The sequence below is a fragment of the Athene noctua genome, chromosome 4 (genome assembly GCF_965140245.1).
Source record: "Athene noctua chromosome 4, bAthNoc1.hap1.1, whole genome shotgun sequence".
NCBI lineage: Eukaryota > Metazoa > Chordata > Aves > Strigiformes > Strigidae > Athene > Athene noctua.
Window position 1 is genome coordinate 42,774,335 of NC_134040.1, and position 26,065 is coordinate 42,800,399.

The 26,065-nt window shown below is 37.5% G+C and overlaps 1 protein-coding gene across 5 annotated transcripts; it reads right to left on the reverse strand.

The window, feature by feature from the left end:
• Positions 1–1,445: 1,445 nt before the first annotated feature.
• ABHD18 (abhydrolase domain containing 18) lies at positions 1,446–26,042 on the reverse strand. 5 transcript variants are annotated; one of them, XM_074905109.1, is made up of 15 exons: positions 23,149–24,302; positions 22,191–22,299; positions 18,891–18,975; positions 17,715–17,815; positions 17,355–17,391; positions 16,334–16,338; positions 15,897–15,975; positions 15,727–15,811; positions 14,939–14,966; positions 12,992–13,130; positions 10,919–11,008; positions 10,103–10,204; positions 7,574–7,952; positions 5,242–5,404; positions 1,446–4,214 (listed from the first exon to the last, which is right to left on the reverse strand). In XM_074905109.1, exons 2-15 carry the CDS (start codon positions 22,280–22,282, stop codon positions 4,163–4,165), a joined length of 1,437 nt encoding a protein of 478 aa, XP_074761210.1. In that variant the 5' UTR covers positions 22,283–22,299; positions 23,149–24,302; the 3' UTR covers positions 1,446–4,162. The 5 variants fall into 5 exon arrangements, with proteins under 5 accessions (XP_074761210.1, XP_074761209.1, XP_074761213.1 ...); XM_074905108.1 differs by lacking the exons at positions 16,334–16,338; positions 17,355–17,391 and adding an exon at positions 25,649–26,042 and having other exon boundaries at positions 14,939–14,964; positions 15,725–15,811; positions 23,149–23,280; XM_074905112.1 differs by lacking the exons at positions 15,727–15,811; positions 15,897–15,975; positions 16,334–16,338; ... (3 more) ...; positions 22,191–22,299; positions 23,149–24,302 and adding an exon at positions 13,533–13,621.
• Positions 26,043–26,065: the final 23 nt, after the last annotated feature.

Here is a 26,065-nt window from a genome sequence, read left to right on the forward strand (position 1 = left end):
TTCAATACTATATAACTTATCATTACAGCCAAGCTGACAGAGAACCTGACAGTTTAAGATAAAGAAACTTCCCTGCCCAACCAACCGTAATTAAGATCAACATTTTTTTAAAAATGACACAAGACAGAAAGAACATTAAAAAAAAAAAAATTAACTGCCTCAAAATGTTAGCAGCTACCAAGCAAAAATAGCATTCTGAGGACCCAAGGATTTTCACTTTCTAATCTACTGTTTGAAGACTATCTATATAAATGCATATGACATTCCAATAGGAAAAAGCAACAAGACTCCATTCCTTCATATAATGGTACCTTTTTGCAGATGTTCTAAATAAAAAATGAATGATCTATCCTTGCTTAAAAAAAAATAAATTGCAGTGCAGTCACTTTTGAGGGGGGTGTTTTTTGGAATTCAGGAAAAAAAGAATTACAAAAAGCTCCACTTGACAATGATTAGATGCATTCTATTCTAGATGGTGATCAGCACTGAGGTGCCAGGAGAGAAACAAAAACAAAACACTAAAAAAAAATTACCTGGGTTACTCACAGGTAGCAGGCCAGACCTAACCTCCTACTACCCTGAGCCTTTCCTTCCAAATGTAGAGAAAACGCACTCCCCGCTCTGTTTGTCCTCCTGGTGTTTTGGCAGTGTTAGTATTAGTATGCAGAGGTGTTACCACGGCCTTCACTTTTCAGACAGTGTAACTAGGCACCAAAAGAAAACTGACGGCATCTTGGACCATGTACAACTGGCAGGATTCAGTCAGAATGGCTGCTCCAATTCCACAGAGTAAGTCACAACAAACTTTCAAGTTTTTTTTTTTCGCATATAAACATCACCAAGACTCAGAGATGCACCTGCTGGTTACACTTGCAGCTACCTGTTCAAAGCAGCTGTTCAGCAGTCATGTGATACTCCCATTCATATGACAGATGATGAAATGGCCTCCTCTTCTCCCAGCAGAAGCCCTCCAAAACCCTAACACCACCTTCCCACCTTGCAAGAGCAACCATCAACAGCAAGGGCTGCTGGGCAGTCCTACAAGATGCTGTGAGTTGATGATGGTACCACACACCCTTGCTTGGAACATAGCAGCAAGCGGGAAGAAGTTGTACAGATTTTGGACCCTTTTAAAAGTAGAAGGGATTTTAAGTAAGTCCAAGCAATTCTAGCACAATGAAGCCATTGAAAAGTATAAAATTGAAATCACAACAGTATCTTAATTAAATGATATAAGGTTATTTTCTTTACTAGGTACTGCATGTAGAAAAACATGAAAATGGTATCACTGTTTGTTATGTGAGGTTTTTATCTTGTACTGTAGGTTAACTACTCTTCTTGTGCTACAGTACTAGCAGGAATAAAAAGGATTACAAGATGACAGCGAGATGCATTTTAAATTCCTGTTAACAAGAAAGAAAAAACCCTCACACTTAATTGTTTTTTCAGGATTTTTATTGGAAAACATTAGAACCAAAAAATTACCAAGGCCAGTTTTACAATAAATTTAAGACATACAGAATGGTTTACCTGCTATTTAGATTTAGTGCAGGAACCTTATTCCAATATTTTTCTCATGCAATTGCTGGATTAAAATCACATTCTCATTTAACATCAAAATGGATTACTAATAATGCTTTCTTATGATTTAACCTTAAAATCTGGTTTAAAAAGTCAGTTTTGCAAAGGTTAAAAACATTTCCACAGCAAGATTCCCCCCTTCACAGACCAGCTAATACTTGCCTGTGTCTGATAACTGGCAGAATAGACCACAGAGCTCATTTTTCCTTTTTGTTATTCTAACCCGAGAAATTTCTTAAATGCTTCTTACTGGGCTTTCATATTTGGCAATGTCACTTTCATTACATAGCAAAGTGTGATTTCTCATTCTTGTCGGAGACCAGTCTTTCACTACTTATCCCAAAAGACACTCTCACAAACAGGAGTTACATTAGCATAAATCTGCTTCTGTGAATAGTAGGCCCCTTTGGCAAGTTAAACCTTGTTAGTAATACCATCAGAACACTAACCTCAGGATGTCAAGTTCCCATCAGTTGTGTAATTCCTAGTATTGTGCGCTTTGAAAATATTTACTTTGGCATGTTATACTTTGTAGCATAGAGAAATTGATTTTTTTGTGCTTACTCCCCGCCTTACAAAATCTGTCTTTTCTCTTCCATTTATTCAAGCCCTTTCCCTTGCCACCAGTTATCTCCCTTTCTCATAGCTGCAACAGAAACAGGACATAAAGCACAGAAATACATTTAAAACGTGAGATCAAAAAAAAGTTGATGAGCAGCAAACAATGCAGTCTTGTAAAACACTCTTAGTTGATGAATGAGCTTGTAAAACGCAAACCCTGTAAATCTTTTGGTAGAGCATCCAGGCCTTCAATTTTAAATTTGTAGGTTTACTTATATTTCATTTCAAACCTTCCACCATTCAGTGTTTTACTACATTTAAATGCACTAGTCACTTCATACTTGCTCCCAATATATAGAAAACCAACACGGTCTAAAGAAAAGATGAAAAACCACTTGAAACAAACAATTTAACTTCCAACAAAATACAACTTCTTTTCCATTTTCAGTAAATTTGTATGTTAAATAATTTGGCTTATTAAAAATTGTTGCATTTCAGTTTTACCTAATCTTATCTGATTTTCAAGTGAACCATGATTTCAGCAGTTACCACTCCTGTCTAACTAAATTTCAAGAGAATATATCTATATAGACTCGAATTTTGTTTGCTTCATACTTTGCCTATTAAAAACCATTATGCTAACCATGGAGATCAATGAAGTGCTTGATTTGAAAGGTGAGAAGTCACATATCCTGAGAAATGGCTGGATTTTTCTGTTTGTTTCTGTGTAACTCTGGTCATTACTGTACTAAAATTAATACTGAAATGTTCTGGGTTTTCCACTTCTCTGCTGACTAGTTTTAAAAGAATGTTACAGGAGATTAACACAAAATAAGATGTGGACAGATACCGTACACAGCTGATGCATGAAAACCTCTTATCCTACCATAGTTTGCTGGCATTTTGATCCCAAAAGAGGAAACAACAGACTCTGGATTCTCTTTAATGCATTCATAATCCTAAATTTTTATTTTTCTACCCATTAAAAAACTGTAAGGAGGTAACTTAATTGTTTTGATAACCCTTAGTTTCACATACATTTTTATTATTATATATTGAAACTGTATTTTCTATATCAGCACTGAGTGCACTTTAAAAAGGACCTCTGTTGAAATATCTTCAACAGGTCTTTATAGCACCATATAATCTCATGCTGATTTAACTGCTTAAAATCAGACTCTTTGTGCCACTGCTTCTACAGAAAAATGATTACATTCTTACTTACTCTGGCATTCTTAAAAAAAAAAAATCTAGAAGAAAAAGTTTGTTATCCAACTGAATGCATGTAAACAGTTAATTACTAGACATTTCATTTTCACTTATTCCAGTTTTGTGCAACTGATCAATGAGTTGCTATATGATTCCTCTGGAACAGCAATGTTTAATTCAGTAGCAGAAAAATCTCACGGACGCATTGAATGAAAGCGTCTCTCTCTTCACTGAATACTGAAAATTTCTTTTTACAAGATTTGATGCTGCCCCTTCTATTATAGCTAGTTTTCAATTCATACTAGAGAAAATTAGTGACAAACACAAGAGGCCAAGTGCTGGCAAAGCCACAGTACAACACAAGAGGAATAGCAAGGGGATACAGAGGCAAGAGGAAACCCAGGTACCCGGAACAAACTAGAAATACACTAAACGCAAGAGAGCATCTTCACTCTACAGCAAATTTTACATTCTTTCAATACTTAGCTTGTTTTCAGCTGATACACAATTCAGAATTTATCCAGAATTAAAAGAATACACAATGTAATTAAACATGAAGTACATGAACTATTCAACATGCTAGCAAATGCTGCCATTGCTTTTTCACAGGTAATACTGAAGCAAGTGTGTCAGAATGGCATTTGGTTGAAATTAAAGTAATGCTGGTACTTTACCATTTTTGATAATCGTTACCTAGAACAGTCAAAGTCAGTGACCATCTACTCAACGTTGCAAGAGCCTCGTTTTCCAAATATGAGTTCCAGTAAGCAGAAGTACGAATGAGATCAGTTTGAACACATTATAGAGATTTTTAAACTGCATATTTCTGAAGAAAGCGGTCAAATGCATCATAAATCGCTTGTCTAAAACAAGGGAAAAAAGAAGATAATTTGTATAATTTGGGAAAGGACAGATATAGAAGTGGTGTATTTCCATATATTTACAAAGCTATCATCAGAATTTCAAAACAGCATTCAATAAAAACAGGGTATTAGATGGTCTTTCCTCCTTCACTTATTTCTGGATCTCTCACTTCAATCCAGTAATATATTTATGTTTCAGGAAGGAGTGGGACTGTTTACCAACCTATGCAAATATTAATGAATTAGTGCAAATGTTAATGAATTAGGAGTTTTCTACACAAACATGTCAGGAAATGGGTCAAAGAAACATGCATAATTTATAATTTTTGGGCAACTGTCATAAAATAAGGCTGAAGCTTTAAATAGCATTAAGCTAGTGGTTAGTGTACCTTGACCGGGTATATTGCTATTCCTTTTTTGTTGTTGCTTAGACTTCCTAAATGGGATGTACACTCTTACTAATTCCTTGTATTTTAAAATTAACAGCACAAACATTTAACTTTTCAAAACTAAGGCACTGCATTTATATAACTGATTTATATAACTGTCTTCAGAAAGTCAATTCCTAGTACTGCTAAGGCAAGAATTCATGCAAGTACTAAGCATCTGCAGTCAAGCTTATATTTTAATTCTCATCTTAATTCTCATCTTCAGTTGTGAGTTTTTTTTTAGTTCTCAGAAGACATTTGCAAAAACACTACCGCTGCACAACACAAACGGTCACTGCTTAAAAATATTTTCTAGCGTCCAGTGAACAGACTTAACTAAAAGCTTTTATAAGAAAATAAGAGTGAGAAGGATCATTCTCCTGCCATTGGCTTACTGAACAAGCTGAGTTATACTGCACCTCATAAAACGGAAATGCTGACGTTCTCTTTAAATTATTTCAGATCCAATAACTTGTTCTTCAAGGCAGTATTTGGTATTTGTTGCTTTAGAGTAATTGCAGACTTGCTTTTAGAAAAAAAAAAAAAGTGTCTCAAAATCATGGTTCTCAACTATTTTTAAACTTTCTTCTTTACCTTACCTAAAGAGTCCTTGTTTGAAGAGGTAGGCACTGACATGACCTCCATCCAGATACCTGATTTCACATCCAGGCCAGATTTCTTGAAGACTGCGCACCCCAGTTCGAGGAATATATGCATCTTCCTTAGCTTGTACAACTATGATTAAACTTGGGTCAACAGGAACTAAAGAAAAACAATCAGAATTTAATTAATCTATGGTAAGAAATAGAAACATGTCAGCTGCTCTCTAGTTCTAAAACAATTAAAATTATTCCAAGCTTTAACAAAGTTGTATTTTCTAAAGTCTCCAGCAGAATATATTTGGGTTTTGACATTACAGTAGTGTGGCCCTAAGTAGAAAAACAAACTAATCAATCCCCTTCCCTCCCTTAAGGCAGAAAACTTCACAAGTCTTTGAGGAATGATAGGAGAATTGTCTTTCCTCTTGTCAGCAAAACTCTCCAGCATCCAGGTAAGTTTTCAAAGATCTCTTTTTTTCAGTGAAAAGAACTAGGAGACATCTGAAATTCGATAGCACAGAAGCTTCATAAAATTTTTTTCCCTCAAGGAGAGGAGAAAAGGCAACTTTTCATATGAAAGGTCAAAGTGCAGTGTTCACTTTCTATGCTGCTTCCTACATGTTTTAATTACCACATAAAAATCCCAGCATACTGTTATATATATTTATTACTCATAACCAGAACTGCACCAATCAGATTACTGACTAACAGGAACAACATCAAAATGATGCTAAACACAGAACAGCTCTCCTCCACAAAGAATGTATGTGCTACGGTAAAGAGTGACCAGCCAAGATATTTGACAGTGGGGTGTGACAAATAATTTAAAGCCTCTCCTTTCATATATACTAGATCATGTATAGAGGATATGTAATGCTAAGATAGGCTCGGGTCTTCCATTCAACTTTCCATGGAATCTGAATGTTAGGCAGATTTTCTGACACTCCTCTCTAGACATGCTCCAAGGATACCCTAGCAGGGGATGCAATGTTTGCCAGAGGATGGAGAGACCTGTGAGACAATTGATACGAAGGTCTACATCACTTTGACAAGTGCATTAGGATCACAGATCCTCTTAAGTTTCAAGACAGGTCAATGCTTTAGCTAAGCGATACCTGGATAAGTGTCTAGATATACCAGAATGTCTGTACTTAGAATAAAGCTTACAGGTTTTTTTTTTCTGTATACTGAAATAACTTTTAAAGCTTTAAGGAAAGCACTTCATGCAAGTACTACGCATCTGCAGTCAAGCTTATATTTTAATTCTCATCTTCAGTTGTGAGGTTTTTTTTAGTTCTCAGAAGACATTTGCAAAAACACTATTTGTCACAGAACAACCCCAGCTAGCAGTGATCTGGGGCACTGTCCAAGTCAAGAAATCTATGCTAGTGTAGAAATCTGGATATTTGGGTTTTTTTGACATTTACCAGTGGAGTACTGAATGACAGAATTAAAAAATGATGTGGCACAGGGTCTCAGGATCAAGAATGTTTTGACACTCAAAGACAACTCTTGTCAGAAACCTGTCTGAAATTGAAGTATGTTCTAGTACATGCTGAGAATCCTCAGTGGGTACACACACAGTTGAACCATTTTTTCTGAATGGACAACCACAAAAGCAATTCCAAGCCCTCACTTCCAGCAAAACCCTTTCAGTCAGCTTTAGGAAGAAATCACTTGCTGCATTGCCTGCAAGTGGGTCACTGAAAGGGATTTGTCCTAGCTGCCACAAAACCCAGGTTCATCAGAGTTAAGGTTTGCTGAGCTACAGCTCCCTCTGCATGATACCTATGCCTGTCTTGGGAAACACTATATTCACCAGACCACATCTTCCCAGAAGGACTTCTGTGCATTTTCACTGATCACACTTGTCTAAAAGTAGCATTTGGTTCTCAGCTATGTACGCCACTCTCTATGTGAAGTCAGATTTCTGCTTTATGAGATTTACTTGAATCTGCCTGAAAAACCTTATTAGCAGATTAATTAGATCTAGATAGTAACAACATCACACAGATGCTTTTTCTTTCAAATAATACAAATTTATACTAACTCGTATCTGAAAGTAGCCGCAGCAAGGCAGGAAAAAATGAGCAAGGATACTGAAAGGCAAATTTTTAATTCACTTTATCATTGTTTGCCCATTAAGAAGAATGAGAAAAACAATGAGGCAACGGAGTGATAAATTGATGCTACTGAATAACATTCAAGATATTTTCATATTTTAACCAAGGTGCCAGCAGGTTTACACAACGGAGAATGAAAAAAATACCTTTCCTTCCATCATATTTTATTTGGTTTTCCAAACTGCACATTAAAACAAATAAATCCATACCTGAGAAGTTAGCTACATGGGTACATTCATCCATTACTCCTTTCATGAACCTTAAGGATTCTCTCTGTAAAGTGTCACTCTTTCTTCTTTTATTTATCCTCTGTCCTTGTTGGCTGGTTAAGTTTTTATTGCTGTTGCTACTGGTTGAAAATGTTTGATTTATGCACTGCATTTTAGGAGAATCTTGTATTAAGAGTCTTTCTGATGAGGCACTTAAAGTACTTTTATTTGTGGTAAAGCTATGAACAGCTTCTGTAGATACAGTCTTGTTTGAGGAATCAAGGTCAAACATTCTGGAAGTCATGTCCACATCCTCCAGACTGTTCACACTGTCAGGGAAGTTTTTAACAAAGTCTTGTCCCATTTTGAAAGAATCCGTCTAAACAAAGACAACAGGTCATTCATTAAGAGTTTCTCTTTTAAACCAGTTGGTTAATCTTATTTTTAAGATCAACTCAATATGAAAAAAAAAGCTATAAACAGCACTGCTCACAGTACTTGTTATTTTCAGCCTTCATATCACTCAATTAATTAAATCCTGACCATCATAACCTCTTGATAATTTAATTCTACATTTCTGTCAGCTTATATAAAATGCAGGAAGTACTTATATGTGGTAGCTTATGATACAAACATTTGTCTGTTTTTAAATCTGTATTAAACTGAATTTATAATTGCAGTAATTTAAGCTTAAATTTCTGGGCAAATAACTCATAAAAGCTATGCATTTTTCAGATTTTTTTTCCCCACTCTCAAAAGAGCAGTAATATCTTTTTGGCGAAGTATTAAAAAATTAACACTTACAGCACTTTTTCACAAACACAAAAGATAGGCAATAGCAATAAATAGATGTGACCAGGTCTAATGTTAGGTTTAGGACTGAAAAATCCACTGTCTCTATAGTATTAGGAAGACACAAGCTGAAAATCTTGCATTGTTTTTTCTTTTCATGTTAGAATCATGGAGTCATTTAGGTTGGAAAAGACCCGTAAGATCATTAAGTCCAACCCTTAACCTGGCTGCCAAGTCCACCACTGAACCATGTCTCTAAGTGCCACATCTACACGACTTTTAAATACCTGCAGGGATGGTACCACTTCCCTGGGCAGCCTGGGCTGTTTCCTCTTGTCCTATTGCTTGTGACTTGGGAAAAGAGACCAAAACCACCTCACTACAACCTGCTTTCAGGTAGCTGTAGAGGGTGATGAGGTCTCCCCTCAGCCTCCTCTTCTCCAGACTAAACCCCCCCAGTTCCCTCAGCCGCTCCCCGTACAACCTGTGCTCCAGACCCTGCACCAGCTCCGTTGCCCTTCTCTGGACACGCTCGAGTCATTCAATGTCCTTTTTGGAGTGAGGGGCCCAAAACTGAACACAGAAATCGAGGTGCGGCCTCACCAGTGCCGAGTACAGGGGTCAGATCCCTTCCCTGTCCCTGCTGGCCACGCTATTGCTGACACAAGCCAGGATGCCATTGGCCTTCTTGGCCACCTGGGCACACTGCTGGCTCCTGTTCAGCCGGCTGTCAATCAACACCCCCAGGTCCCTCTCTGACTGGCAGCTCTCCAGCCACTCCTCCCCAAGACTGTAGTGTCACATAGGGTGGTTGTGACCCAGGTGCAGGACCCAGCACTGAGCCTTGAAGACTTCCGTCTGCTCCACCAGTCTTCCTGGAGTTTATTTTACTTCAAAATGGCAAGCGCCTAAGTAACTACCTACACCACAGCCCCTCTTCTCCTCTTTGAAAAAGCACTGTCACAAAGCAAAGAATTTTAGGAAAAAGGTTTTTTTATCAGAATTGGCTAAAGACAGTGTTGCAACATATGAGCAATTCTCAAAAAGTTATCACTCCAGTCTAGATGAGTGGCAAGGCAACAAAATTCCCCTTGGGAAGAGTCTTTCAACCATAGTCAAAAAGAGTCAGGAAGAAGCAAAAAAAAAAGCAGACAAATTATATTTCATAAGGAACAAGAAAGTAATTACAAAAGTTCTACCTCATGTTTACTCCAACCTCCTGTGGAATAAAGTGTAAAGCTCAGGAAGGGCTTGCATCACACACAAAGAGACCTAGCACTTTAAATAAACTAGACAATAACTTAACATTGCTACCCATTAATAATATTCGACAGCATGGAATATTTGAAAGCAGTTACTTCAAAGGGCAATAAATCATGTTTTTATATTTGCATGCCAGGCTACTGGCTTTCGAGACTATAAAGCCAGCTACTGGGAAATATTATTTACAGTTTCAGTGTTTTGACCAAATTAATTTTATGTTGTAGATTACACTGTGTGGTCATGGAAAAAACTTGTATCATGGGCTATACTTACATTATACAATCAAAATATTAGCTTCTGTTTTTTGGAAGGATTTCCTTCAAAGATTAAATTTATCAAAACCATAAGGAAACAAGAGGCAAGCATGTTTTAGGTAACAATTGGCTACTTCTACTGGAAGTAAAAAGAAGTTAGATTATTTGTTAGACATGCACATGTAAATATTAACAAATAGGGAAAATAAACTATACTTACACCACAGTATTCAAGCATTTGAATGATTTCTTCTTCATAAACAGTTTGTGTAAAATACTGTTTCTCTAGCTCTCTCCAGTTCACTGCCTTGCTCAACACACCCTGAAGATTATAAACACAAGTGTCCAGTACACAAGTAAAACCCTGAGATCACTCTAAAATAATGATACACAGAATATTTATCTGTTCCTCTCTGTAACTTGATTTTTCCAGTGGAATTCTGCCCAAGTTTCCAGATAACCCTTAGAATTACTGGAATCAAAGCATAAGCACTTATTGTAATATAGGACATGGAAACCCACCTCCTTTTAAAAAACAAGCTAAAAAAAAGAAAAAAGAAAAGTAACAAAAAAGAAGCAAAACCCAGTCCACTTAGGGCTTACACACACCTAGACTGGGCTAAACCAACAATGTGTGTCAAAGCCGGTCTATTCATTCACCTACCTCGGCAGCAGTAGTGAAAACATGGCAGTAGCAGCATTATTACGTGACTACTTAAGCCAGGCTTTGTGCAGAGGAATACATGTTTTCACAGCTTGCTCCCTCACTCTCCCACATTCAGACCAGGACTCATTGTCCCACAGACCAGCCCCAGCCCCTAATGTGGTACAAGACCCACTGCAGTAGCTCAAAGCGACCCTCCTTATCATCGGTGGTCTATCGTGAGCAGGAAGGGGGAGTTTGTCACTAGTCACTAATAGAGGCCGAAGGGTGATGAAATGCCCTAACTGAAAAGGTGAATGTGGCCAACCTAAACCTTTTAGCTTGCAAATCTGATTACATTCTAGTATATTACCAAAATTAGATGTTAATTACCGTAGTGAAGACTGCAGAAGCTGTTGACCAGGAAAGACACGGAATCAATGGCAATGGTTTAGGCCAGTTTGTCACTGCCAGTGAAGCCATCTAGAATCAAAGGCACTTATTACACACTTTAATGTGGAATTCACAATATGGTAAAAATAACTCTCTCACCTTCAATGTATTTTTGACAGTGAAGGACTATGACAGTTGGATATACTTTCACCTATATAGAAGATACAGACTACTCTTCAGTATTTCCCTAACAATAAACATTGCTCTGGATAGGACTAATTTCAAGGCTGAATGGGTTTTTGTTATAAGAATTCCCAACGGAATACTCATTCTGAGCTTTTACTTGTTTAGAACCATGAAAAACATCTGTAAAGCCTTTTCATCAAGCTCCTGCAGGCTTATTTCAAGGCAAAATGAAAGCAATCTACAAGAAGGACTATTAAAATTCTATACATTTAAAATTTGCACGCTGGAAACAAAATGTGGAGGAAAAGTAATTCAGCATGTTGACTCTTTTTCTGTCCTTTAAAGTTTAAATTATCACTTTTTCATCAGTTCTCAGAACACAAATTTGTGAATATTTTGTTCATCCCAGAAAAAAACAGAGCAAAGAAGCTCAATGTACAGAAGTTCCTTATATGGTATGCTCCTGACAAGTTATTTTATTGCTCTAAACTGAAAATAGTGTAAACCCCTTTATAAAATACCCCATGTCTGCGGATGGATACAACTGAACTATAATTCTAATTATTTCTTATTAATAAAAAGTTACAAGGACACCACATATCTATGTGCTGGTAGCCAGAAAGTCTGACTACTTTCTTCTTAGCTCCAGCTCTCCCCATCAGTAGAACTGAATTATTGCTACCTACCTTCTGTTGTAAAACACATTCTACAGATGATCAACATTAAATATGATTTATTTCCCCGGTTTTAAATTGTATCAGAAGACCTATAAGTAAGTCAGGACTAGCCGGAAATGTATCTTCCTGGACTAAGAAAAAAATGTCAAAGTAGTTTCCAAACTCACTCTCTCAGATCCTGCCTTCTTCTATACCCCCACTGTGTATGACCCTTGGTATAGGATACAGTGCTCAATTATTCCCATAGCATCTGCACAGCATCGAAGTGTCCTGCACAGTTAGTGGTGTATATACCAGTTTGAGAATTCCAATCCAACTTCCAAATAAGACAGGGAAGGCACGTTTAACATAGAACTTGTTGTTTCATCAGTGACGTTTATGTGAATCAAAGGCACTTTGTACATTTATGACATTTTTTACATTTACACAGTCATAAAATTGTGCTTTGGGGGAAAATTATTTTCCTTTCAGTAGACATTACCATTACCAACATTATTTATTTAGCTCCTAACAACAAACAAACAAGAATCAGCAAAACAAATGTATATTGTTTTAATAAGCTTCATACCTGTGTCTCACAGACCAGTGATTATCTGTAGACACAAGCAGTAATATTTTAACTGTGTATTAGTCTTTCAAGCATCTTACTAATACACTGCTGTATTAGTTTGAATATGCACCACGTCATACACAAAATGTTATCCACCCCACCACAGAAATCTTCTCTAATCAATACCAATGACTGGGGAAAACACAGATGAATTGAGAACAGGACACCAAAAGTCACCTCAATTACAACATGCCTACAAAAAGCAGGCATTTCATACAGTGCATTCAAACACAAAAGTTCAAGCAAGAAGAATGGAGAAAAAGAGGGAGAACTAGCAATTGATCAGTACAGACATTCTTTCAGAAAACATTTCTCCACCCCTTGTGGAAAAAAAGATAATTATGTGAGAAGCTTACATTTTTATTAAGCCTGTCAGGAGACAGCTGACAAAGGGCTCTGATTTGTCAACACTTATTGAGGATTATACTAATTTAGCACCACAGAACATGAGAATTGCAAATAATTTGTTTCTCATGACTCTAAATGTTTATTTTAAAGTACTTCTGAGAGGAACACTATAAACCAAATTATTTCCATATGCTAAATGATCAAATGAGAAGTTAAAACAAAAATTACTGAACAGGAAATATAAAAGCTTACATGTCCTCCCATGGATATTCCAGTCATCCCTAGCGGTCCATAGCCTTCTCTCTCTAGCCAGTGCAAAAGAGCTGCCGATTCTAGTACAAGAGCTCCTCCCATCACAAACAGGTCCGAGACATTTTTTAAACATGACCGTCTTTTCTCCCCAAAAAAGGAAAATATAGGATTTATTTTCTAGGATTAGATTTTGACAGTTCTCATAATTCTATACTTTTATACAAAGCCTGATCACAGTCCCAGAGAATTTTGGAGCTGAACTCTTGTTGATTAAACAGGAGAAAAAGCAAGTCCAGATTCTCTGGCACCTGTACTTTTTCATCTAAATGAGAACTAGAAACAAGACACCTGCTAAGCTTCTAATGTTATGTCACTGACAGTCTGGTCTTCTAGAAACAGATATTACCAACATTAGAATCTCATTGGTAGTCATCTTCTGTTATAAAGTATCTTTTAGAAACAGAATCAAAGTGATACAGTCCTAGACATACACTATCTCACCGGCAGAAAAAGTCCTTTTTTTCTTTTTTTTCTTATTTACCTGTTTTACATCACTGAAAAATTGCACACAACATTTGAAGAGCAATCAGTATGTCAGCTTTGGAAGCACTCATCAGTGTCACTGTAAGACTGAAATTGTGAAGGGGGAAGTTTGTCACGGTACTGAGAAATTCATGGAGTACTGCAAAGCATTAAAACACAGAAGAAACAAAGAAAAAAGTAGAAAGCCATTCAACTGAACCATCAGAGGGACTCTAAAAAGTGACAAAAAAAAAGGTATTTTACAGAGCAATTAATACACCTCTAATGTGGGGAGGGGGGCTGTGTATTTTCAGTCTCACACAGCCAGGCTACAGAAGGCTCTGGGCCTCTTCTGCCAGCACACAATCACATTTGAGACACTCTAAAGTGCAAGGACAAAGCTTACCGTGCAAGCCGCAGGAGGAATGAACATAGCTGCTGCAGACCAGTATTTATAGGCTAATGTAATTCTTTCCTACAGCTCTGAGATTCCTCAGCCCTCTCCAGCTGCTATATTTATTAAACACTGTTACTAGCGTATTAACTAAAACCACTGCTGCTGCTTTGTAACCTTGTATTGAAGAGGGACGGTTACTGGTCAGGGTTATTAGACTGAGCACTCCCCTTTCAAAGAATCCTTCTCTACATTGTGCATTACTAAGCTGTCAAGACAGATAACTGAGAACAGAGTTAGAAATATCCTTGCCAAAATATTTAATTTATTCTTCTGCATCAGATCCTCAGTAACTGGAAAAAAAAGCCACCACTGGATGTATTCCAGCACACACTCTCTCATGTAACTTTCTTATAATCTTACACTTCTAAATGCAATAATCAATATATATATTACTCCAGTGGTTCAGAAAATGTGAAAAGCAAAAAAACAGGACTGCCTAATTAGGCTTTTAAATTCACATTTAAGAAACTCACTGAGGAAACCAAGTCCTGTAAAATACTGAATATCGCAGTTTCCACTAACAAACAAGCAACACCAAATTTATTTACATGTCTGTGGTCCCCTTAAAATATCTTGGAAAAACAGAATCTTAGCAATTATAACAGGCAAGCACACTATCTGAACAAAGATTATTCATAGTTGACTGAAATACAATTGCAGCATTTGTACATGCACAGTTGTGAATCAGGAAAATAAACTGATATTTGCTTGCATTCACACTCATCTCACGCTACACTGCAAGTTCATCGGGTCCAAAATTTCCTGATCACTGTGATCTCTTAATACAAAAAATGTCAACGCAGCCTAGCAAAGGGTAGACAATTTCACATTAGCAGGTTACATTTGGTCCATGCTTGAGACTTTTTTTTCTTAATAAGCTACCAAAGCTTATACCACTTTGAGCTTCTCGAGAAAAAAAAAAGGTATTTTGAAAAGACAGTATCTGTGAATGTAATGGTAATACTTACAATTGATCCTTAGGTTTTCTACAGCCATGTAGAAGACTCAAGTTAAAGAAAGTAAAAAGATTATATATAAAAACTGGTAATTAAAGTAAAAAATAAAGTAAAATTAAATAAATCATATACATAAATAGCACACTGATTAATTAAAATTTGGGACTTGAATTTCGAATGTTTAACTGGAACTAAATCAAGTTAAATGTAGTTTGATGATGTAGTTCACAACGTAAGATTTTACCTCTGTCAGGTATATGGGTAGGAAAAAAGTTACTGATGAGCTAATGACAGGACAGAACTTAACTTTTTTTTTAAATCAATCTTAAATGGTAGCAGTAAGTTTCTCAAAAGTACCTGAGGTGTCAAAGGGTTGCATCTCAGAAGGGAAGACAGGAGAGGCAACTCTCTTTTCTGTCGATTAATGCATTCAGAAGTCACACAGTATGATGGAGAATGAATGTACAGTTGCACTCTGTCATGACTAAAGGAATCCTATCAGTACTTTGATCGGTACACAGGTCCATATCAGAACTTTTATTCTAATAACTACAATAAGAAGCTGTAGAAGACATTTTCAAAAAACCTCAGAAAAGCGATACTTGGTGTAAAAGTAGCATGTTACACTAACTGTGTTCCACATCGTGTTTTGCGCAATAGTCATACTTTGTTCTTTGCTTCTGTCCACGGAGAAGTGCACTGGAAATTGATCCACAAGGTAGATATTATACCAGTGATACATCTTCTACCTTCTGGAGAGAATGCTGAGAATAAGTATCTTGATTTTCGCAAAAGGATATAATAAGGATTTTCTAGCAATAGGGAAGCCATACAGGCTTCTTTAATCATTGGACGTGCCATTAATGTGCGCCTCCTCCAGAAGTGCTAAAGATAAGATGTACAAAGATATATTAAGATACAATCTGATTAATTTCTCAATTTCAAACAATTTTACATTTTACATACTCACATGATCTCCAGTGCCTGCTAAATGAATGCACACAGGTCTATGCTTGCTATTCCATCTTCTGGGTATGATGAACTGAAATCTATGAGAAACAAACACCTATTTTAGCATAAAGAGTATATTTATTTACAAGCTGCACCAGAAAAATTAATCTTAAAAAAGAGTATTTTTGTAACCTATCCAGGCAAACTGCCTGCGATTCAGCAATATCATTTTTCACAAACACATCCAGCAAAGAAAGGAATCCTAAAGTGGGACAGAATAAATGCCAAACAAGAAAAGGAGCCAAGCTGAAAGATCATGTTCCTAAAAAAGACCACTACCTCATCATCACAAATTAAATATTGCAGAGTAGAGAAACGGAACTTCAGATGAAGAGTAGCCTAAACAAGTATCACTAGCTCTCCTAGGCAGCACTGCTGTTTTTCTCCCGAGGGCACAACGGCTGAAATTGAAGATTAAGATGAGCAATATATTTTAAGTTTTTAAAAAATCAAAAATTCAACATAAAAACCATGTTGGCTGGCTTGGGCTGGGATAGAGTTAGTTTTCTTCATAGTAGCTGGTATGGGGCAATGTTTTGGGTCTGTGCTGAAAACTATTCTATACACTCAACATCAATCACTTAATGTCTTCTGCTGCTACTCAAGTAATTTACAGTCTAACTACTGTGAAAAAAAAAAATCCTTTCTGAACCATTAGTATTTTCCCCACAAGATGGAGCACTGTTACCTACAGCAGTGTTACACTTCAGAAAAAAATATTCACACAATGCAGAACGATCTTAAGGGAAAACTGTAGAGCATTTCAAAACTGTAACAAAACTGTCCAATGTAACAATCAACATAACTTGACTACAAACTGTAAGAGAATATAGATAAGGAAACGATCAGTAGTACATTTTTCAGTATGGTACTAATTATTCCAATAATATTAAGAGACAGTTTCGTTCTCTAACCAATGGAGAGGTGGAAGAGAACTGATCTTTTGACTATCAAACTTCTGACACTCTTTAGTGTTGCATGTTTAAATACACATAAAACCACCAACCAGTAATATCGATAAAACTGACAAGGCCAGTATCAACTTGAACTGACAATCTTTTAAATTATTAAACAAAGCTTGGGAAAAAAAAATCCATCATGAAAGCTTTAGCTCTAAACTAAAAGCAAACAGAAATTATGCTCCATTGTAAACCAGTGCTAGTGTAAAACCAGCAAAAATGCCATTGCATATCTTCTGATCATTAGGGAACATCCAGCTTTCTATGAGAACTTTTTTTTTGGCTTGCCAAGTAAGAAAGACATCAGATTGTCTTGCTGCAATTATGAGTACTACTTCAGTACACATATAGTATTTTTGTATTCAGTGTAAATGGAAGGCTGGAATGGTTCCTTCAAATACAATATAACATGCTTCTTTCGTATAACAGCTTCTCCCGCTACATATAAAACAAACAACTACTGTCCTGGCTATAGTATCCTTCATTTCCAGCATCCTGCTTATTTGGAAAAAAACAAAGAAATAATTTTTAAAACCCAAGGTATTCCATAGCTTTGTGCAATACGATTTCTACACTCAAGAAAAAGAAGTCCCCTCGCAAAGGACATACACATAGATTAAACAATCACATGAATAACATTTATTTTCACTTCTGAGATCAAAATTATTTCCACACATTAGTACAAAAAAAGAGTTTGAAATATTTTACAGATAATTTGTATTACAATAAATTAGCTTCACAATAAAATTACTTGTAGACCATTCTTCTTTCTCTGCAGTACTAGTTTCAGAAAGAAAATACCACTTGGCTTCTCTTACCTTGCTACAAGAGATTCGACTGGCAGGATACCTGGGACATAATGAGCTAACGGGGAAATGAAATGCCCCTCGAGGATTTTACAGTCAGATTGCTCCTCAACCTACAAAGAGAATGGGATGATAGCAGTATGTTTCACATCAGTGTTTAACTTGCTCAGTTAACAAGCAAATCTCTCAAAGAAGAATAATTTGTTACAGGACACAAAGGTACTTAAAAACCCCAAAGCTAAGGTCTATTTCAAATACAGGGATACACGTATTATCAGAGTCAAAACATTTGTTTCAAACTTTGCTTTTATTAAATGACCTATAAAAGGAATCAAGGAATAAGGTTTAGTGCTGTCCCATAATACATACTAAGTTTCAAGCATTTTTTGAGCTTTAAGATCTGACATCCCACTCCCCAACTATTGTATTACTGGGAAAAAAATAAAACAGTATCCATACAGCCACTGCTTTATTTTCTCAGTTTCATTCCATTCTCCACTAGTAGCTAACATGACTGTTCATTTTCCCCTCCCTTCCAACCCCACATCCTATTTTTGCCATTGTCTCCTATTTCTACCCACTGCAGTTCAACTAAAAAGAAAAAGAGTATCAAAACAGCAAACTGTTAAAACAGTTAAGCTTGCTACATCACAGACCTACAGTACATTTATTTGACTTTAGAACTACTGTTCATTTCTGACCCCCTATTCACACTTTCTGGGTTGAAAAGTCTTCAGGGCAACGATTACTTGTATCTGCACACCTCACCTGGAAGCACAGAGCCTCCTTTTCCCAATCAAGAGCATTTCACATTACATTGATTTCTTTTACCTCTACAGCCTCACTTCCTCTTCCCTCACAGATAAATTCTAATGTGCTTTTCTTGATACAGAGCAACAGGGAACACCAGTGAAGTCAGTTGGTGCCATCTGTTAGGGAAGTGGTGACCAGCAAAAGCTAACTGAACATTGTCAGAGGTGCATTCACTACTCCAACTCCATGTACTCCCTCGCAGCAAGTCATGCTGGGATAATGTCAGAGATCAGGAAAATATAGATTCACATAACATCAAGATTAAATTCTTCTATCGTATAAAAACAGCCTTGTAAGTACTAAGTTGATTTCACTTTCATATACCATCAGGACAATAAATTTTGTTAAACTGCATCATCTCTTGCTTTTAAGTACCTTGTCAATGAACACTGGGTAATCTTTCGAAACCAGCGTCTGGCATTTTTCCCTGTTTCCAATAATTTTTCTGAATTCAAATATTCTGTTGAAAGGAAACAAGTAGAGAAGATTCAACTTTTAATCTAAAAAAAAGAGAAGATATATATTTTTAAAACGTCAGGAGCTAAAGTAAGCCACAAAGAAAACAAAATTTAGGAAGCCAGCTTTGTGTTTACAGATTAATCAGGCTACCATAGGGTAGATAGAGAAGAATGTTTTTGAGTTTAAAAAAAAGGCTCAGGTACATTACTTGCAGTTGCACAGCTCTTAAATAGTATTTTACACCTGATATGTTGAAAACTTCAAGTTATTTTTCAGTGCTAAATTAAGACATAGCAACCTCCTACACTTACACATCCTTGTAGCCACATTGGGGCAATACAGACTGAACAGGTGAAAAACATGCTGTACTGCCAACACCAAAGCGTAGCTGCCAATGATCTGAAGTGTAGCTGGAAACAAGTTAGTAGCAGCACTTCGGGCAGTTCATGAATGACACCAACAGGAGGGTGAGGTTGACAGTTGGAAGGTAGTGCTACCATTTGGAGTGACCTGGATACACTGGAGGTCAACAAACATGCTACAGCTCAACAATAAAACTGCAAAGTCTTACACCTAGGACAGGACAGCCCCATGCAACAATACAGGCTGGGAACTTCCCAGCTAGGTAGCAGCCCTGCAGGTAAAGGCATGGGGTTTCTCCAGAGTCAGCAGCACATCCTTGCAGCTAAGACCAATGGCATACCCTCCGCATTTAGCAAAAGGGCAGCCAGCAGGTCAAGGGAAGGGGGTTTGCACTGCCTGGTGAACAGAAGGCTGAGGGGCAAATCTAGTTGCAGTCTTCTGCCACTTAAATGGGCTGTAGAGTCTTACAGAGAAAATGAAACAAGACTCAGAAGTATATGGTGAGAGGACAAGAGGCAATGGTTGCATGTTGCAACAAGAAAATCCTACTGGAAGTGAAAGATTTTCTTCACAGTGACAGAAAAGATTGCCCAGAGAAACTGAATATTTTCCATCCTCAAGGGACTTTCAAAACTCAAATGGATGAGGTGCCAAGTGGCTTGAATCAGCTAGGAAGTTCTCTTTGTTCTGAACAGGGATTTGGAATAGATGCCCTCAAGTTGGCCCTATCAACCTTAAATACTCTATGATAAGAATAACATGCTCATTCTTATGGTTGTAAATACACACAACAATGTCACCTGAACAACTAGACCCACAGATTTGGGTGGAAAGTATAGATAGAACAGTAACTAGCATGACCTGTTCACCTCCCTGACACCAGAGAAAACCAAACCAAAAGGACAAAGAAAATCCAGTTTATCACCATATCAAAAATAGCTCTACCATATAGCCTTTGATTTTCTTATACAGAACAGTAAGTACTGCTGAGAAAATAAAAGATATAAGATGTGAGCAAGCAGGGCAAGCTAAATAAAGTTTTGCTTGACACTGAATTCTCAAAAAACACTGCATTTATGTATTTCCTCTGAAGTTAGGATACTAAAGGCTAAATCTTGCACATGTTGAGAATTTCAACTCTTGCTAGTGAGTTGAGGATAAAGCACTAGGATATAAACAGTCATCACCTCAACAGTGTGCACATAAAACTTCAGATTACATCTAGGCAGGGTAGTCTGTAATATCAGCCAAGCTCAGTTGTTTGAAGCGTAAGAAATTTAATAAGTTCTTCTAATGGAGCTTTACAGTGATCAGTTAAAGAAAAAAAAGACAACACTGACACCGTTTCTGGCATGACAGGACACGCATACTAGGGAGTGATACTCCCTCCTCCCACCAGCCAGTGTGAGGAGTCAGGAGGCGGTGTTCTTCATCCAGGTGAAGCTAGGCTGCTGGGGAACAGTTCATCTTCTTCCCATTCAGAGAAATACCTAGAACAAATTCTTCTTCCACTTTTCAGACCAGCAAGCCTGCCTCATGTTTCCCCCACACATTTTGATCTCATGTGAGAGGTTTTTTCCCCACTATGGAAAAGGAAGAGCCATAGTTGATACCATTAGTACTATGAGCAATGCTTCTTTACTACTGTTTGACATTAGTGTGATTACCCTTATAGACCTCATGCAAGAGAAAAGCCTTGCCTACCATTGCAATAGCTGACAGCAGAATTAGTCAGAAGTTTCCCTATATAGATAACAACTGTGTTGAGGGGAGATGGGGATGGAGGGGAGTGAAACTTCATAATGTCTCACCAATAAATAAAGTTTTTAAGAGATGGTTTTGATAACATTAAAACGTCCCATTTCAGATACATACACACAACCAGAATACAGAAATGCTGCAATAAAATTAAAAGCACACTTTTTTTTTTGCTTATTCCAACAAAACTAAAGTAAGCATTTAAAAAATCCAGCATTCTCATTCTGCAGGAAAGTCTGCTACTTCAAAAAAATCAGCTGAAGACATACAAAGCAATCCAAGTGCCATTTCTACACGAGATGTTTCACTTGGACTTAAAAATGAAAGACAACCCCCCCCATAACTCCACTGCCATCCAGAGTGAACAAAATTTTCTTTCAGTATCTTGTTTTAAATTTTCTTTATTGATTTTTCAAATACATAAGAATTAGCTTACTAAATGCAGATTTATAATTTCCTATTTAAATATTATATGATCCAGAAAAAAATATATATTCAGTCACTTCATTTTTAAACTTAAGAAATGTAAGTTGTCAACTTCCAGGTGTTACTTGTAATAACAACAAAAATCAGCAAATATCTAAAAATTAAAGAGATATTTCCATTTTTTTCTTATTTTCAAAACATCTGAAAAGAATGAGTTAACTACTTTGGGCTACAAGAGAAACTTTTGATTACATCTTACACTTTTAAAGCTCATTATTATTAAGCAGATACAGAAAGCTAGCAAGATCCTCTTTAACATTAAACTGAACAATTCCTCTGCAAAAATTCAGCAAGTCTGGTGTTTAGAAAACACTTTCAGAGATGCTGCCTGAAGTATGTTATCATATATGCACAAGTGAAAAATGTAATCAGACCCATATACATTCTCTGAAGAGCCTCTTTAAACACATTTAGCAAATCCCTTTAAGACTTTTTAAATCCAGTTCCTCCCTTGCTATGGAAACACATGACTTCCTGAACAAAACAAACTATAACACATCTGGGCGGGCTTTTTTAAATACAGGATAGTAACAACTGTTGGTACTTCAAAGGTTGTTTTTTTCTTTAAATACAAACTACTATTTATGTTGTTATTTTTTAACAAGTCACCTTTTCAGATCCTCTGGCTTTCCCCATCCTCTGATGAAAAGTTTAGTGAGGAGAAGCTTTCTGTACAAGACATCTAATTTACTTACACCCATTAGCAGCAAACTGACATCTAGAAAAAAGAACAGGTAAAAACAAGGCAGTTAAAGGGCTTAACTTCAGTGGCAAGTTCATTGATTGTTACACAAAGTAGGTTCTTATTCTCGTATTCATATTAAAGAAAAGCCATACCGGTTTATTCCGAGGAATCTAACCTTGACACTCAGGTCAATTCTTTTCATTTTAAACAAAATACAAAGGCAGTTAATACAAACTTTAGCTTTTTTAAGAAACTGGAATTCAGGAGTAGGAATTTAACGTGCTCAATATAACCAGAAATTTATTACATAATTGATGACAAGTTAACTAAAGAGGCACACAAGGTCACAGAACTACACCTTCAGCAAGTCCTAACTGCATCTTACTTGAACTGATAAAACAAAGAGCAGCATTGATCTCTGTCCGGTCAATATAGCTGTGATGGCAAAAAACTTTTCAGCCAACATGGGCTTTCATAAACACATCCTGGAATGAAAGCTTGAAATAGTATTTGGTTTTAAACTAGAAGACTAGATCTCTAGCTACGTAATTACTAGTTTACAAAAAAGAAAAAAAAGAGTAGCTCCCATCACTGATGCACAGAAAGCTTATTTTTGTAAACTTGTCTTCACTGGTGTCTTAAACATATACCCTAACCCTTATTTTTTCCACTCCTTTACAATTTTTGACAGCTCATTTCTTATGGTTTTGAAAGTGATGCTCCTGATGCCTTCAGGATAAAGTAAAAAGATTAAAAAAAAAAATCACACCATCAAAATCCTTGCCAGTATCATTTACCTTTCAGCAAATACACTACCTCAAATATAACTAAAGCCAACAAGATTTTAGACAAGCTAAGTATTATTTTCAAAGCAATACTTACTGAACAGGGAGCCACTACTGTCCTTTTCCAATGAGGAAGTAAGTAAAACCCGAAAAAAAAAATCAAATCTGGTTTCTTGGTCAGCCGGATACAGGTTATTCAACTAAAAAAAGGTCCAGGACCTGTGTACACCTAAGAAAACAACAGATTTAATAATCAAAGACTTAGTAAGTTACCTTCAACTATTTTATAGTATTTCCAGATTCCTCCATACTAAATGGTCTAAATAACTTCATCAGACTCCAAAATAATTAATGGGGTTTTTTCATTTTAAACCAAAGTTCATTTATTCTGCCACACTATACAGTCATTCTTCAGATAAAGTTGTCTGAACATAACAAGTTAAAATTGTGGTCAGATTAATAAATACATTCCTTTGCACTTCTAAAAAGCCAATACTTAGAATTAATATACAGAAAAAAGTAAATCACTAACACCTCAAGTAAGTTACTTTCAAAATAGAAATTACAGACATTGTAAGGTACTTCAACACTAGAACAGCTGACTGTGTGATCTTATGTGTGGTCTAATAGAATCACACCCTCAACACAATCTTCTTCCTTGCCCTCTCTGGAGATATCCATGTGCCATTGGGCAGTCAGATGGGAAATGTTTGCCAGTCTCCGCAAGGTCCACCCTCTGCTTTTTGGAGCGGGGAGACAGCTTGGTGTTTTCCTGATGCTAGAAGAGAACTGGGTGTGCAGAGAGGACCCTCTACAAGGCCAGGAAGACAGTTTAGAGTGAATGCACATAAGAGTAAATCTGTGCTGTCAAAAATACACTAAAACTAGATTTGCAGTTCTATCAGTATACCACTTACCAGTAATTGTGAAAAAAACGTTAATAAATGTTTTGATGTTTCACAAAGAAGCCTTGCATGTTTTGTTTAGTTGTTCTTTGGGGTTGGGGCTTTTTTTCCTCTGTGGCTTTTTGTTTGGTTTTGTTTTTAAAAATCCTCTCCAAAATAAAAGCCAAGTAAGAGAGAAAAGATGAAGATGTTGATTTTGCTGAGAGCTTGAAGGCTGGCATGATGAGCTCTCTCTGTTGCACGAAAGGAATGCCAAAACAAGTTTCTAGACAAGTACATTATATTTAAATGCAACATTGATTGAGGTGAAAGGGTTGGCTCATCCTGCATTGTATTTCATTGATTGAATAAAGGCTCTAAAGTAATTCAGGATATTTCAATTAATCAGGTTCTAAGATTAACCACTACTGGAAAGAGTACAGGAAACACTAAAACAAAGAAATATTTCAAGTACATGAAGCATGTTGCATAGAACTTCTCAGAAATATTACTGAGAGAAAGTAGGGGTCATTCTCCCATTTTGTTTATCAAAAGAGTAGGCCATGCTTCAAGTCACTGCCCATCAATGTTTACATGGAAAAACAATTACAAATACTTTTACTGTCAGAAAAGGCAAACCCAATTGCTGGAGGCTGAAGTTTTGTAACTTCACAGAAGAAGAAGGTATTTTAACAGTGAGAGTTTGAACTTGAGAAAAGAATCAGCAGAGCTTGTTTCGGAATGTGTCTGGATTTCCACCACTTGATACCGTATGTGTCACATCACAATCCCTTTCTGAGACAGGTCAGCTGAAAGCAGTGACCGGAGAGATACACACAACCTGCACAGTTGTGTAGCCCAAGAAACTGCACCTGTGTTATCAATATTCAACAAGTATATTGTTAACACAGTAAGCTTTACATAACTGTAAATTGTGAATAGAAATTGTATCACATACAAAAGCATATTAAGAAGTGATCCACTAAAAAAAAAAAAACAACCCCCAACCTACATTTTAAAATAGTATTTTCCAGACAAGAATACAAGGAAACCTAAAGATAAATTATAACTAGGCTCTTGTTCTAGGAAGTGTTTTTCTGTGCTTCCAGAATCCTCATACTGCACAAGTTTTTGGTGTGTACACTTGTTTCATAGAAACAGACCCAAAGATTCATCCAAACGCCAACATATAAAAGGTCAGCTATTCCTTTTTATCCAGGGCACGCAGCTTAAGTTACAAGAACACCACCACTGGAAAGTACATAAAGACTTTATTAAAAGGCCCAGTCTACTGCTTCTTTACATGGAAAAAGAAACAGCTCCCACCAGTAAGTCAATCTGAAAAAGCCAAAAAGGTGTAGCTATTTTACACGGCTGACTCCTTAACTTCCCTGTTCTACTACTTCTTTATTTCAAAAAAATCTCTCTTCCAGTTAACGTCGGGCCATGCTTTTTTTTTTTTTCATTTTCCCGCCAACAGAAGAAAGATTGCTTAAAAAAAAAAAAATCAAAATCAAAGAATTCACGGCAACAAGTCAGAAAGAAGCCCCACAACCATTTCACGCGGTGGGATGCAGAGAAGCCCGCGGATAAACAAAGCGGCCTAAGCCAGAAGCGTTCCACCGAGGGCCGAGCAGCTCCCTGCCCACCTGCCCTTCCTCCGCTCGCCCAGCACTCGGCTACCCGCCATGGGGAGCTCGCCCCAGCGCTTACCCGTCCAAAGTGCAGAGCTCTACAGGCGGTGCCGTGGCCGCCGCCACCTCCCCGGCGGCTGCGGAAACCCCCTCAGGCCGCCCCCAGCGGGACCCCACCGCGGGAAGGGGCGGGGGGGAGGCTCCCAGCGCCCCGTTCACGCCCCGAGGCGCGGCGGGGACACGGGCGCCCGCGCCTCCTCAGCCCCCGGAGGCGGCCCACCGGACACGGAGTCACCTCCTCCCGCGCCAGGACGGGGGCCGGTAGCCCGCCGCGGGGCGAGGCCGCCTCAGCCGGCGGTGGGGACGTGCCCGGGGCCGGGCACAGCCGGGAGGGGAGAGCCCCAGCGGGGCACAGCTCCTCCTCGCCCTCCGCTGAGGGCCGCACGGACACCAACCGCCGCTCCCCGAGCAAGCAGCCCCCCTTCCGCCCCGTCCC